The sequence below is a fragment of the Trematomus bernacchii genome, unplaced genomic scaffold (genome assembly GCF_902827165.1).
Source record: "Trematomus bernacchii unplaced genomic scaffold, fTreBer1.1, whole genome shotgun sequence".
Taxonomy (NCBI): domain Eukaryota; kingdom Metazoa; phylum Chordata; class Actinopteri; order Perciformes; family Nototheniidae; genus Trematomus; species Trematomus bernacchii.
The window spans coordinates 8,735,984-8,752,622 of NW_022987739.1; the positions used below are offsets into that span (position 1 = coordinate 8,735,984).

Consider the following 16,639-nt stretch of genomic DNA (forward strand, 5'->3'; position numbering starts at 1 on the left):
AGTAAAAGCAGCGAATATCTTGTGTCAGCAACATAAACACAATACTGCAAATACATTTTCTGTTAAGCCACTCATGGTTTTAGTTACTTAAGTATAAGGTTGGATGGTTTCATCTATACCAAATAATTGTTTCGGGTAGACTACACGAGTGCCTCAAATGTGTATTTAAGTACAGAACTTGAGTAAATGTACTTAGCTACTTTCCAGCATTGCACATAAAGCAACATTTCTCAGCACATTGATGACAAATTACAGTTTTTTTTTTAATAAAAAGAATTTATTATAGTGACATATCTTTCGTTACATAAAATCTGCTACAGCAAAGTATATCCCCCTTGCAAACACAAGTAAATATAGGTGGGAAAAAACGTGTCAGCCTTTTAAATGATGTGCAAAATATCCCACAAACTAAATACAGACACATTTCAGATTATTGATCCCATACTGGCATGTGTGACTAGCTACAAAGAAGTCTAACTGATTTCCTTCAGTCAGGAGTGTGAAGTGGTTCAGGGAAAAATGCCATCATTTACATCAAATATGACAAACATTATTACACACATGGGATATAAATGACACATAAGAAGAGCCGAGGATTTCCTACATATGTTTTATGGGAGGATTTATACACAGGCAGTTTGGATTGAAACATGCTGAATTCCCAGTTTTCAAAGTTTTTCCAGATAAAAAATGTCATAAATCCTGCAATTACATTCTGTTCATCCTTCAAACTTGGAAAATAATGTTGGACACCCTTTAATAAAAGGTCATTTCAAGTCAAGTAAAGAAAAAAAAGAAAAGAATAAAGACGAATAATAAAATAAGTTAAACTAATAGGCTACAATTTTGTATAGGCTTGAGTGGCATCAATGTATATTTACTGTGTTAAATATTTTCATTTTATTTTGAATAAGGGCAAATAAAAAAGCATGGTACAAATAAATAATCTATTATATTAACTGTTCATAGCACTTTTCTGAATACAACAGTTGAAGTTTTCTTATATATTCTGAGAACTTTGCGAGTTTAAATAATTAAAAATATGTTTTAGAATACATCTCTAATTTAAATATAAAATAGCATAATAAACAATTGTGCCTTTAAAATGAAATCAGGGCTAAATAAAAAATCACATCATGTGCTCAATATATGAATAAAAGTTCAGGCATAGTCAATATCAATATACAGTACATCAGTACCTTAAAAAAAGGATTCCGTCACCAAACCTTTTCACATTTGGTTGTCAAAGATTGTTGAACTAGATTAAATTGCATTGTTCATCTACATACACTTGAGCACCATGTCAAATAATGATCAAAGTTTCAGAAGATTTAAGAGATGTTAAATTGAAAGACTGTCAATGATGCATTATTGTTTGCAACAAGATGTGAAATGAAAAACTTTGATTTCCCCTTCAACCCTGAGTGCCCGACCTGCAGGAATGACCTCAAAATCGGACCCCCCGAGGACGGCAGAGAATCCCCTCTAAAGAATCAGAGGATCGCAGGAGCACTAAGGACTTTTCTGACATCTGGAAGTTTAACAAGTGGACACCTTGGCTTTGTAGGTATTGAACCTTTCACAAACAGATTGTATGATAACCTGTTAAAAACACTAAGTCAACGCAGTGAGGAGTTTGCAGAAAATGAAATACATTCCAGCAGCAAGGAAGGAGCAATGGGTCAGAACTCATGGGAAATGATGAATGGTGCTCAGTATAGACAAATCCCTCATAAAACCTAGATTTGTCTTAAAGGGGGGAAATATGTATTAAATATGTTTAGACAACAACTTAAAAGGAGTGATTTACAATGAAAAGTTAAAATATTCTTCAAAAGCCAGACTCTGGACCTTATTCCCTTTAAAAATCTGAAACAAGACCAACATTTTTTTGTATGTTAACGTTCTCTTACTGATCTGACCCAGCCTGAGCAATGTTGCAAGGAAGAATGAGCAAATATTGCTCCATCACAGTGTACAAATTGGTTAAACATGATGGAAAGAGACTATAAGCTATAGTTGAGGTAAGTATATGTTCCAACGAAGTGATGCCCAAGATGAATGAATACTTATATAGGTTATGATATTTCAGTTTTCTGTTAACATTTCATGGTTAATGGTATAGATTTGCTTTAGTGGGATTATGCTGGGGAATATGTCACTCAGATAAACATTGCCTATCTAATGCTCCAATGTCACAGGCCATGACACAATTTAAAAAGGTAACAAAACACAAGAAAATAACAACAAAAAGATGGGAAATCTTTCAGGGCACTATACGCTTGTTGTGACACTGCTGTACAAACATAACATGCAAACGTAAAAATACAATTAAAACAAATATGGCAGTAACATAATGTCTTTTGAGTGCTATTTCAAAGCAACATTTTAAAACTAAATTGAAAAGCAACCCAGAATGGACATTTGGGACCAACACTTATTTGCATTTACTACAACATACTCTCAAGAAAATGTTTTACCTTTCAGCTATTTAAAGATGCCATGTCCGTGCACTTCATACAGTTCTGGCCGTATAAAGGACAGTTGACCTGTTGTGTGGAGTAACTACTCAAACCCCTTCGGTTTTACTTTCTCGTGAAACAAAGTTGTACCTGAAAAATATATCATTCTGTTCCTTTCATATAATACCACTCTATCTAAGATGAAACCAGATATAGATAAAGAAAACCTATAATTGAGTTAAATCAGCGCTGACACGTTTCTGCTCCATAATAACACCTGTCACTGTTAATCCATCTCTTTAAGGATTCAATGCCCGAGTGCTGAAACTCTGAAACGTCAAGAACCCAGCATCAGTGATACTGTTTCTTCAATAAACACTAGTTTCTTTGTTGGAAATTTGGTCATGCTTTAACAACACAAAGTCTTATGTCTCATATATGTATCTTTCTAGATGCACAAATACAAGGATCTAGGTCTTAAGGACATCAGAATGATGAATATTGTTATAGGTTGAAGTGTCCGTGGTTAATCACAAACAGAACCCTGAATCACACTCAGGTATGTAACAGATAACAGGCAAAAATGTATTTTAGAAATAAATTTAAAAATCCTTCTATTTTCCCAAAGCTTAAATCACAATATGTGCAATACCAGTTAATACAATCAATCAATCACTTTTTGTGCCATTTGAAAAAGGGCATTCAATTATTTTAGATTTTTATGTTGCTTTTGAATGAATTATTTGAATTGAAACATTAAGGACGGAGGCTATTCAAAAGTGCCAAACGTAAAAAGAGGAAAGCAAAAAGACAGAAGATGAGCACGTGGTCTAGTATTTATGTGTCGCAGCACGAGGGGTGTCTGCATAATGTGCCTGTGTATAGGTTAGTGCTAACTGCACGCAGGATCATGGCAAGAAGGACCTCATTCAGCTGTGTGGAATGAAGGAACGAGGCATTTGTTTTGAACACGCGACGGCCTCAGTTCCACCTTAACCCTCAGGAGAGTGCAAATATCCCGAAGCACGTGAGCCCTGATGGGACTCCTGCCCACTCACTAGAACTCAGCAAACTCTTTTGCACACTTTTCTGTTTGTGAGACACGAATGTCCTCCTCTTCGTAGTCGTCAAAGTTGCTTGTGTCGCCTGGTCCTCTACACTTTGGCAAGAAGGGGGCTTCAACCTAAGAATGAGAACAAGAAATTGTTTTCTTATCATTATTTTACCGGGGTCACACAAGGTCTGTTGTTTATTTACTGTGAATAAGATGCAGATGACAGCTTCAAAAGGTAGGAAGTCGCCATGCCGGTAGATCAGAATGAATTATACTTTGGTGCTCAGGGTTTTCCGTTAAATGGAATTGGGGAAGATCTAACCGTTCTAATAATGTTAAGCGTGTCGATACTGACAAAGGGTACTCAATGTCTGATTAAGACCTGTGTATTTGTCAAAATGTGTAAACAAACGAGTAAAAGGCTTCAATTTAAGCTTTACGGTTTGTGTATGATTTTATATGATTGTTTATCATATTTACTAAAAGACTAAATGATGAACAGTAACAGATGTGTCATCAGAAACATGTAATGTCACAATAAAATCATACCTTTCTCTCGTAGATGGCAATCCAGTCTGTTGCGGAGAACCACTTGTGATTTTTTATGTCATTCACACCATTCTTCAGGTTGCCAAATCTCTTTGTCAGGTCGACCTGGAGGAGGTTTCTCAGCAGATCCTTCAGGTCAGAGCTAAAGTGAGAGGGAAATCGTACCTACAGGAGCAAAAATAGCAGGGCACTTTGGATTAACAAGCACAATCTATATAAAAACATGTGTGAAAGCCACCTATTTATTATAACATACTTGGTTACATATAAAAAGCAATACTAGAGAAACAAAGGCAAGTTGATACTTGTGGTTTCAAGGCAGCGGCATAATGACACTATTATATTTAAACTTAAGGATGTGTGTGTGTGTGTATCTCTGCATACCTTGCCAGACACAATCTTTTCGTAGATCTGGATAGGCTGATCAGCAAAAAAGGGAGGATAACCAGCAGCCATTTCATAGACGAGAACTCCAAGGGCCCACCAGTCCACAGCTTTGTTGTAGCCCTGGAAGAGTCAGAAACAGAAATGAAAAAACCCAATATTTTGAAAAGACTGTAGGCTTGGCTCAACCTTAATGTTGACAAACTACCTTGGATAATGACTGATGATGACAGTCAGAAAGGTTTGAGACATACAGAGCAGTCAGGTATTCACAAGGACAGACCGTTTTCCCGTTGTGTTGGCTCTACACTTAGCTTTAGTTTGTGGGTTTTTACATTCACATCATATGACTAGTGACTGTATCCCTGAAATCGTCAGCCAATTTTAATACACAAAGTATTTTGACTTACTAAGGTCTTTTGGATTTTATGGCTGATGTAAATGTATACATCCTAAATCATCACCAGACAGTTGTTTCTGCTGGGCGTAAACTGCAGCTAGCTACAAGTCTTGCTAGTTTCAAATACTAATTTGTGAAGTATGAATAGAAAGATGAACCATGCATAACACATTTAAAATCTATTGTGCTGGAGTTACTGTTTTATTACTTTCTAAATCTAATGTCATAACATGCATGCAGGCTACATTGGGTATAACGGTTTCACCTTGCTGAGGATGATCTCTGGAGCCAGGTACTCAGGAGTCCCACACAATGTCCAGGTCCTGCCTTTTACTCTTTTGGCAAAGCCAAAGTCTGTGACCTGAACATAGAACAATAAGAGCACGATAAGAAAATAAACTAAGGACAAAGTTAACATGTACTACATGTACGTCTATCAGCACAAACTCACGCCAGATTTTCAGTTTAAAAAAGAAAATCCAAACCAAAGTTTTTCGTTCATAAACCATTTTTTTCACTCAACCGTTTTACCGAGTACCCTCAAAGTCACAACAAACATTTGCATTCAGTTAATTTTTTTATTTTACAACGTTTACATGAACTGTTTACCTGGATGTACCCATGTTGATCTATGAGCAGGTTTTCAGGCTTCAGGTCTCTGTAGATGAGGTCTAAGGAGTGAAGGTACTCAAAGGTGAGTACTATCTGAGCTGCATAAAATCTTGCATGGTTTTCACTGAAAAAAGGACAGTCAGACAGAAATATATATAAACACAGTTCTCTTCTGAGTGAAGGTGCAAACTCAATCATTTAGAGATATGGTTTTCACAGCTTTGTCCAGCTATTAGTGTCAGATAAAGTGCTCATGATAACAAATAAAACAAAAAATGTGTGCTCTATACCTGAACCTTCCAATACGTCTGAGGTGTGAGAACATCTCACCACCCGGCACGTATTCCATCACCATGTAGAGGTTCGAGTTGTCCTGTTCATTAAAAAAGGAGAACAAAAACTAAGTCCAGGGCAAAACCACTGCTAACATGTTAAATAATAAGAGTTCTTCACGTAGGTAAATGAAACACTGTAACCCAAATAATAGAACATTATGGGGGTGCCCATTCTGTTAAGGTTGTTGTTAAATCAAATGAAGTTGCCTGGCTATTTGTACTGTAACAGCTTTAGCACTGTGACAGGTGAACACAAAAGGTCTGTTAGATTACTTTTGGATGTCTTGATGAAACATATAAAAACAGTGGTAATGTGGTAACCATGTAGTTGGTTGCAGGAGGAAGGCGTCTGAATGTACCTTGAAAGCGTACTCCAATCTGACGAGGAAGGGGAAAGACACGGCCTGTAGTATTCTCTTCTCATTTAGTGTGTGTTCTATCTGCTTCAACTTCACCACCTGAAGAGAAAACAAGGCACAATATTATAACTAAGTGTATATTAAGCAAAAGATGTTCTAATAATTGAGTGTATTGCATTATTTTCCAGTTCAATCAAAGCAAAATCTAAAGTAAATAAAAGAGAGCTACGCCAAATAAAAAAGTTAATAAACACACATGTTTTGCTAATTTCCGCCCAAATATGAAAGATTTATTTTCAATGCATTACATTATCTTGGATTGGACAGTCAGTTTCCCTTCATTTCAGTAAAATGTACAAAGCAACTTGTACAGACTGAAGGCGTAATAAACCAGAGATTCAATTCTATTCTTTTTCAGTTTGACTTTTTACACTGCAAGATGGTTAAAAGTGCAATTTGTCTTTCTATTCAGGCATTTGTATTGACAATCTTTGTATCTGGTTGGCGTTTAATCTGAACTCAACCTATCATTAAGGAAAAAAAATTCCAGGGCCTTGGTTTAAAAAGACTGTCAGACATGAACTCAATCCAGTTTAACTGCATTACCACACACTTATATAACAGCTGGCTAAGACAATTAATGAAATACCTGCTGTATCTCAGGCATGTTTTTCTAATTGAATTTGCATAGCAAAACATCTGAATGGAAAACAATGCCGCCCTGTGATACAATACATTCACGTTTAAGAACCTGTAAATTGCATAGCATACTTTGGGAAATGGTAAGTACCAATGTAAAATATACACTCCCTCTGAAACTCACTCCCACAACCCATCAGAGACTGCACTGACCTCACCACCTTAAAAAAGACTTACAAAAACTCACCTCTTCAAACTGGCTTTTAATGTGTGATTGTTGTTCTATTGCTAGATTTTAATGGGATCTTTACTATATTTAATTGTTGTTCTTTTTTTGTTTTTACTACCTCTGTACTTTGAGCACCTGTAAAAGCGCTTACAAAATAAATGTATTATTATTACATTATTAGTAGTAGCAAGTGGGATAAAAAGTAAAAAAACTGAATAATAAATAAATGAAAAAAGATATGTGTTGGTTATAAAGGTTCCCCATACAAAGTGTGAAGAAGAAAACAGAACAAGAAAGCAGACAGTAGTTCAGCTGGAACAGAAAGTCAGACACATTTATCTTTTAATTCCACCGTGTAAAATTCAAAGAAGCAGTGCACCGCTACATGAGCAGCCCATAGAGGACACACTTACCTCCTCCTACAACTCTCACATCAGTATTTAAAATCGAAACTCTAATGTGAAGCGCCTCTGAGGTTTTCAACGATAACACGCTCTTAGTGCATGAGAGGAAGCGTACCATTTCCTTTTACAAGATGCACAGCATTCATGTAGTTCTAAAATTGCATGCAGGGGTTTGCTTTTCACAGACTATCCAGATTTACAACACCACTCTTTGAGATTGGTGAACAGTTTTTCTTTAAAGAAATACACTTACTTTCTGTTTGTCCAAGATCTTCATGGCGTAGAACTGATTTGATTCTTTATGTTTGACAAGCATAACTCGCCCGAATGAGCCAGTGCCCAGAGTCTTGAACCTATCGAAGTCATCCAGGCCAGTTGTGCTCTGTGGAAAGATTATCAGTCAAAGTGAAGACAGAACAATTGTGATTTGAATGCTTCCTTTTTTGCTTATCAGTTTAGTGTAATTGCCTCTCTAATCGATCCAACTGGAACAACATTTTGCCTCCGTGAAGCTCAGAGTAAAAACACAAGATGAATGGAGATGTTTTACAATAGATGCCCTTTAGGATCACAGTACAATTTCATAATCAGTAAGCATTTCAGTCAACAACATTTAAAGCAGGAAGTGGTTAAACAAAGTGAATATGTGTCATATTTGTGTTCACTCATGGAAAATAGTTGAGTCCAGTGAGTTAAGTGAAATTAAAGTTTGAATTCTATAAAGAAAATTATTCACAGGGAACAACTTACCTGTGGTGGAGACTCCCATGTTCTTAAAAAATCTTCTTTGGCTTTAGCTAAGAACTCTTTCACTGTAAAAAGAGACACAAGTGTGACTTATCAACAAGTATTTGGTTTTCACAGAAGTTCAGTTAACATTTTAAGGGAAAAAAACAAACTGGGGCACTTTACCGTGTTTGGGAAAATAAACAAAGGCAGTTCATATTTTCAGGGAAACAAAGGCATTTTAAGGTCAGGCAAATGTCAAGTACTGGGGATGCAGGACTTTACTTAAACTGGAACAAAATAAAATCTCCTTAAAAAAATACTTAAAACCACACGTAGGATATTCTAATTCTTAAAGCGATGCAAAGAGCTTTTTTGTGGACTTTACAGAAATGGCCAATTCGTAGACAAGCTATTCTGCATCCCTTTCAGGAGAAGGTGGAAGTAAAGTGGGGAAGGCAGTAATAGTGCAGAGAACAAAATACAAAATGCAAAACACAACTGAGGCCACAGTGCAGGCAGTAGAAAGAGTGCATTGTGAAAGTCACAGCAGACATGAGATGTCCAAAGTCACAGAGTCACGGCAGGTATCTAATGTCTAGTTGGTGTTGCACTTGGTATGAAGTTGCTGATTTAAACAATACCTGGCATTAAAGTACTATGTGGAAGCTGTATGTTAACCGGCTACCCAAATTACCTCAATCTTTGTAATATTAAGATGAAGGATAATACAAGCCTGGTAGGCCTAAACTGCTGAACGACTATCCTCTGTGACTAAGGATCACTCATGGAATAATTAGCATACCAAAAGTCTCTACAGTTCACCAAGGAGTTTGCAGGAACATTCACCCACATGGATGGAAATGATGGAGAAGAGAAAGAGAGGAAGAAACATTTATGAAGAGCTTAAAACAAGAACATTTGGGATTCAAGTGGTTTAAATGAAACACACAACAAAATGACACTGAAGAAGACAATTAACACCTGAATACAATATTCTACATTTGTAACAACACCACTATTTGGGTTGGAAAACTACTATAACTTAAACATGAAAAAAATGGCTAAAACTAAGTCATAGAGTTTGAAATCTTATCAATTACATCAGGTATTCTTCAATATGTACACCTAATTTTCTCTTTTAAGTTTCTCTTTCTTGACAGAATTGGAGAGGTTTTTCATTATCCTACACTACACATCTGTCACAAAGACTATAAAAAAAACAGTGATTGAAAGGACATTGTAATAAGCACACGTAAAACACATTTTAAACTTGCAGCACACAAAAATGAAAGGACAAAGATGATGCAAGCGACTGAAGCACCACAAATGGCTTCCCCTACAAAGCTGCTTAATACGGATGTCTCTGGTGAATCAGGAATGTGTGCCTAAAGAACCAACAAACTAATAATCAACCATGTATATTAAAAATAAAAACGACTTAATCAAATGTAAACCAATTAACAGACCTGAATAGTTTAGACTCAAACACCAACTGGGTTATTATATACGCTTCATCAAAATAGTTTTCCGACATACGAGAACTAGAAAAGCAAGCCGAGACTTGTCAAAGCTGCAGATCGTGGCAAACACATTTTTCTGTGTAAAAGCAACACATCACACTTACTGAACTTATCCCACATGATGGTGAACTCAGAGATATAAGGCACCTCACTCTCTAGTCCTTTTTGCTCTTGGCTACTCTTACGACATCTATGGAAAAGGCGGCTTGCGAAGGATTGGTCCTTTCCCTGGGCCATTTGAGACAAATTCCCTGAGGCGCGCGGCACGAAAAGGCTCACAGACAAAGACAACTTTTCACCCTGAAGACCAACGAGTGATACGAACTTCCTGTATGCAGCCGAGCGCACTGCAATGCTTGGCTAACCACATAAAGTCGAGCTTCCTGTTCGAGTACTCTGCTTCAGTTTCAGCGGACAACTGTATGTCTACTCTTTTACATGGTGTGGAAAACTCTAATAGGTCTCCAATGTGACGTTGCTTTGACAAAAGGTATACAAAGGAAGCGAAGCACACAGGCCAGCCTCCTAAGGTTATGTCAGAAAAATCACACAGCTGTGGTGCATTCAGAGTGCTGATAAGGAACAGTAGACCTGTAACACTCACTGACTGACTTAGAGGGAAGTTACCTCAAGGTTATCCTGCTCTCTGGTGGTAAACTTTAACAATGCAGTGCTTCAAAGAGCTCTGCCCTGTGCTGAAAAGTCAACCTTATGAACAAACCCTCATCTAGAAAAAAAAGTTGTTTTCCACAAATGTGGGTTTGTTTTGTACTGACATCGGGGTGGGCTCCTCTGGATAATACTTAAATTGTAAACAATGTGTTTCTATAGGTTGTTGTTTGCATCACAATGTTATTGTACACAACCCTCAGCCCGTCCCTACATAAACTACAGGTGGCTTGAGGCTGTAAAACTTCTGGACTAATGCCAATCAGAAAGCAGGCCAAGATCAGAGCTCCAGACAGACAGTTTAGTGGATTACTTTGGTCATTACTGGCAAATGCTCACTAGACACAACAGAGTGCCCTTCGGCTTCTGCTTTCAAATGATTGATGGAGCACTTCAGATTGCAAAATTGATATTAGACAGGTGTAATTTGACTAGGACGTGCGACCGTTCCTCTATGTTATAGCATCAACAAAACAAGTTAATGTCACTGTAAGAAAGCAGAAATAGAAGCATAACAATGTAATTTAGAGTTAACTTGTTGGTTGAATAGAAAATGTTTTAAGCCATTGTGTAGGCCCTAACCAAAAAAACACTTGTTTATCATTAACATCAATAGCACATTTTAAACACATTAAGCAGCCAACTTGTCTGCCAGTCGTTATACTTGGCATTGACTAGGCCTTATATGCAGCTTAAGTAGAAACCAATGTTTGCTGATGTTATCATGCTCCAGGCAGCTGAAAAAAACACTTTGGAAATTAAACATGGTGCATTGATAACTTCAGTTGTACAGAGTGAACAATAAGAACATCTTTCATTTCGTTGATTCAATTATTTGTATCTGCATGTGGGAAACCTTCAACAGGATTATTAGGAGGACCTCACTGTCTGCTCGAATGTCACTTTCAAGAACTAGGTAGCTGCATCATCTGTGGCACCAGGTGGAATAAGCAAACAGACACCATTACGAGGGAGCTAACAAACCTTGTAGAGTACCATACCAAAGATGGTTATTCTCTGCAGCCCATGTTACTGTACTGACTGCTAACACTGGACACTGCTAAAGGCTCCCTGACTTCATGATAAGGTTAGATGGCTGACAGGCTAGCTGGATGGCTTTCAGGTACTCACCGCTTTCTTGCTCGTTGCCTTTCTTGGCAGTTGCTGCGTTTCCCATCGTAGGAAGACAGGGCGATGCACAGCTGTCTAGGAGCGATGATGGTGGCCGTTAGCTAACAGGGTCCTCCGTTAGCTAGCTAACAAATATCAGCTTGTGCTAGCGGGTTGGCTAACAACAACATTAATGTCTTCTCCTTGTGGACCGAACCTCGACGTGCTTTGCTAACCGCCCAGATGATCGTTATTTACAATGTCCTTTGTGGTTCAAGTATTCCTCCGCTGGAATGAAAACATGATCCAGACTTTTCACCTCTGCCTGCTGTCGTCTTGTGCTGCGTTCACGTCATATGGGAATACCCACAGAACAGAATTAATGGATGAAACGCAGCTTTCAAGGGCCGGTTGTAAATCATATACACTCATACATCACGTTTACTGTATGACCAGTGATCAATCAGTGGCTAAAATATAAAGTATATTGATATTTGGATTTTAGATTGTTAAGATTTTTATTTAGTTTTTAGTTTTTATTCCACTCATGGCAATTATTATAAAGCAAAACTAGTATACTCTGTAAGCTTTTTTTTTGTAGAAAATGATGGAAAGGAGCAGTGAGAGGAAAGTCTTATTTTACCTGTCCCTTACTTATTAGGATCAGTGTAAGAGGTGCATGACATACTGTATACAATTGTAGATGGACATTGTGGCCATCACATGCAAGGAAGTCACGACTTTCACAATGTTTTTGAGGTGTTTGGTCATTTAAAAACATCTTTCATCATTAAAGTTTTCTGACAGGCCATGGATGAATGCAGCTTTGAAATACCACCACTCATAAAGTTATTTCGTTCATTCATTCCATTGTTCATTTCCAAAATAACAAAACCACCCTCCCAGTATCTACCTTATTAGAAATATCCCGTTTAATCCTACAGTTAGGAATTGGCATCGAAAAATGGAGTGATGAACATCTTGCAAGTTATGGTTTATGGCATTTCCCACACGTCTTGAATGCAGCATTTTTGACAGAACGGTTACAAACAACTTTGCGCACACAGGAAGTGATGTAATCCTCAGAGTCAAGTGGTTTTGGAAGAAAACATGCAGACCAGAGCCTCTGATGCAGACCATTGACACCGCGCAGTTATGCGGGTGGATTTGAGGACACAAAAGAAAAAACATTTAAAAAAAAGTGTATCCTTGTGGTGAGAGGCATTAGCAGTCACTTGGAACTTTTCAATTCTTCATTTTAAGTTAAAGGGGACCTATCATGCAAAATGCACTTTTGTACGTCTTTTATACATGAATATGTGTCCCCGGTGTTCCAGGGAACTCACCAAGTGTCAGAAAACACAACCCTCTCTATTTTCCTCCATACCCAAATCTCTAAAAAAGGGGCTGCAACGGATCTGATAAAAACTGATCCAGATTTGAACACTGTCCTGACGTCAGGACGGTGGGGCTACGGCTATTGGGCCAACTCCACCAATCAGGAGGAGACAACCACGGCATTGCCGTTCGAAAGCGCTGGAGACGCTGTAGTACATATGCCAGGCCTCTAGATGGTGCTGTTGCTCACAGAATCAACCCTTGCAAAAACAGAGCTAACATTTTTCAAATTGAGCTAAATGAGGCATGGCTAAAATGCATGATCTGTTTGGTATTTTGAAAAAAAAAAAGTATAAATATGCCTTATATAGGTATGGTCCTACACTATATTATTCAAATATAGCATGATAGATCCACTTTAAATAGTAAGTGACTACATGTTCATCTTACCAAAATAAACAAAGGTCAACTCTATAGGTAGTCTTATTATTATTAAAGAACATATCTAGGATTAAAGGACTAATGTCACAGCAGGATTTGGAAAAACTTGTCCATGCTTTTATCTTCAGTAGACTCGACTACTGCAATGGTGTCTTTACAGGCCTCACTAAAAAATCTATTAGAAAGCTGCAGCTAATTCAGAACGCCGCTGCTCGAGTCCTCACTAACACTAAGAAAGTGGATCACATCACTCCTGTTCTGAAGTCTTTACACTGGCTTCCTGTGTGTCAAAGAATAGATTTCAAAAATATTGTTGCTGGTTTATAAAGCTTTGAATGGTTTAGGCCCAAAATACATGTCTGACCTACTGCTAAATTATGAACCATCCAGAACCCTCAGGTCTTCAGGGACTGGTCAGCTTTCTGTCCCCAGAGTCAGAACTAAACATGGTAAAGCAGCATTCAGTTATTATGCTCCGAATATCTGGAACAAACTCCCAGAAACCTGCAGGTCCGCTGCAACTCTTACTACTTTTAAATCCAGGCTGAAGACTTTTCTTTTTGCCGCTGCTTTTAATTGAACTATTCACATCTTAAACTGCACTGTAACTTTTAACTTTTATCCATGTATTTTTTCTTTTAATGTTTATTTTATTATCTTTCCTTTTTAATGACTGATTTTAAATGCCATTTTTAAAATGTCTTCCATTTTTGTAAAGCACTTTGAATTACCTTGTGTTGAAAGGTGCTATATAAATAAACTTGCCTTGCCTTGCCTTGCCTTATTGAAACTGACTTATACATGTTTTGTGCACACATGCACTGTCAAATGCAAAATGTCAAAAATGACAAACGCACAAGTTCGTTGAGTCAGGATGCCCATATCCTAAAATATTCATTGTCTTTGAATGATCAAATAAATCAATATATATATATATATATATATATTAAAACCGTATATAAAGTATACGGTTTTAATATAAACCATCTGATATACCCCTGTCTCTTTTTTATCGTTTGATTTGTATACTATTTATCTATTTGTATAGCCTCCTGTATCCGTATTATGCATCTTATATAAGCTATATATATATATATATATATATATATATTGTCAGTCTAATGTCGACACCTATATAATTTAGTGGCTTTAGTGATACACATGTTATGATTGTCATCATTGATGTATCTTCTATATGAGTCAAAGGCAGATTATTGTTAGTTTAGGACTAAGCTAGAACCTAGGTTACTACATGTTAGCTGGCGCTGACAGTTAACTATCAAGTTTTTAACTTTAATTAAATAAACATAATTTAGTGGCGAGAAACACGATTGTCATATAACATAATGTTAGCTACCTTCTTATACAGTCACAGTGCATGACATTAAGGATTTTGGGAGATGGCCCTGTGGGCCATCTAAGCTAATTTACAGATTTCCCTGAGCCCAATAGAGATTTTTTAAATCTTTTAAAAATCTCTATTGAATTTGAAAATACACAACCGGAGAAAATCTGCCACTTCCTTACAGAGCCCCTCCTCCAACACACACGAACGCGCACATGACCAATGAGGGCACGAGATAAGTTTGTGCACAGATAGAAGGCTGACAGGCAGGTAGGCCATCCAGTTATTTTAGCCGGGCCGGCTAAAATGATTGGTCGTGCTACGGCTTCCACAGATGACATTTTTTAATGGATTTTTTGTCAAAGCACTTAAGATATTCATTGCTATCGGGATGTTAAGAGCATTCCATGGAATATAACAAAAAGTGTATCTCGAGCCAGTTTCTCAAACTTACCTACCCCACCTTTAACCAAGGCAAAGTCCTCATATGTGTAAACTGAGTTGGCTATAAACCTGCTTCTAATCCTGAGTATGTCTTAAGTATAAAGACATATCTGACTAGAAATTAGACAATTACACTTGGCCAGATTTCAAGTTTTTGCAGTGTGCTGTCATTAACTTCCTCATCTCAGTCCACACACGTTTTCAAAATATGATCAGATCTTCAATATTAGGAGCATTAATGCAGGTGCTGTGGCTTAGTTGGTCAAAGCGCCTGTTTAGTAAACAGGAGGTCCTGGGTTCAAATCCCAGCAGCGCCTCATGTAAAAGAGAGCAGTTTAACTGAATAACCTGAAGATGCCTCTTTAGATTTGAGACAATGCTGATAGATGACCCAAAAACTCAAATTCATAGTTTTTTAATTTCAGATTGCACACACTTGTTTTAAACTATAGTATATCCAATGTTTATATTATTTTGTTAAAGTTGTAAATTGGTCTTTTAAATAGTATTATTACTGTCATGCCATGTCTGCTGTAGACATGCATGTATTTACTGTTTATGTTTATTTAAAAAAATAATGTTAATGATATTTTTAACTCATGTGCATTGATATGGTGAGCGTCATAGAAACAATTGCTGATTTTGGGGATACAAATTGACAAACAGAGGTTATATAAACATTATTATATTTCTGTAATTGTTTTCAGTAAGAAGGAATATTTCTGGGCTCACTGGTTTTCAGATTTCAGAGGAAAATACTGAAAGCCTTGTTGCTGTTGATCTTCCCCTACAATATAAATTCCACTCCTTATTCTGTAGAATATTTACCTTTTTCAAACACTCACATTTATATATTCATTGCTATCGGGATGTTAAGAGCATTCCATGGAATATAACAAAAAGTGTATCTCGAGCCGGTTTCTCAAACTTACCTACCCCACCTTTAAGCTTCAATGCTGCTCAAATTGTGACGAATTGCCAATAAATAAAAAACTTTAAGAAATGCGGACTTCTTTTAAATTCAAGACCGTTTGTGCTATAGCTTTTAATGGATTTTAATTATAAATAACTTTTTAACTTGTGTGTTTTTTCCTGTTTGCTTGAATTGTTTTCATTAAGTTTGTTATGCTTGTGTCTTTTTACAGTATGGAGGACCTGCTGTATAAAGTGTGCTAAATATTTATATTGTTGCATCGATTCAGTTGTCTTGTGTCTTATCTGTCGGAGAGAAATCATTATTTATTTTATTGTATTTTATTTTTATTATCATACCTTTTACCTCCTTGTGTCTCTTAACCTGTTAACATTTTATATTTTGCTGCGTGCACCTGTACAGTTTTTAACATCTAATCTGAGGGGAATTTCTTGTTGTTTATTTTTAACTTGTGATGTGTGCCATTTTGTAAAGCGCTTTGAGCTGCATGTGTTGTATGAAAAGTGCTATATAAAGCTTTATTAGAATTATTATTAAATAAAAATAAATGTGTCTTATCTTGCTTAGAAAAAGAAATAAAAAATCTGAAAATATAAGTAGGCAAGCAAGAATCCGACACAGTTTGAGGAATATGTATGCGTTATTACATCGAACAGCTAACAATAAGTGAGTGGCACCTTGT

General features: G+C 36.9%; 1 protein-coding gene and 1 non-coding gene across 3 annotated transcripts; one reads left to right on the forward strand and one right to left on the reverse strand.

Annotated features, from left to right (window-relative positions):
* Nucleotides 1-264: 264 nt before the first annotated feature.
* On the reverse strand, nt 265-11,806 carry prkacba (protein kinase, cAMP-dependent, catalytic, beta a). Of its 2 annotated transcripts, none has more exons than XM_034146837.1 (10): nt 11,477-11,806; nt 8,178-8,239; nt 7,681-7,809; nt 6,156-6,254; nt 5,752-5,834; nt 5,459-5,585; nt 5,115-5,210; nt 4,450-4,572; nt 4,066-4,230; nt 265-3,645 (listed from the first exon to the last, which is right to left on the reverse strand). In XM_034146837.1, the coding sequence occupies exons 1-10, from the start codon at nt 11,520-11,522 to the stop codon at nt 3,520-3,522; spliced, it is 1,056 nt and encodes a 351-aa protein (XP_034002728.1). In that variant the 5' UTR covers nt 11,523-11,806; the 3' UTR covers nt 265-3,519. The 2 variants fall into 2 exon arrangements, with proteins under 2 accessions (XP_034002728.1, XP_034002727.1); XM_034146836.1 differs by lacking the exon at nt 11,477-11,806 and adding an exon at nt 9,781-10,224.
* Nucleotides 11,807-15,266: 3,460 nt separating this feature from the next.
* Nucleotides 15,267-15,340, forward strand: trnat-agu. The gene has a single exon. It is a non-coding gene; the product is annotated as a tRNA-Thr (tRNA).
* Nucleotides 15,341-16,639: the final 1,299 nt, after the last annotated feature.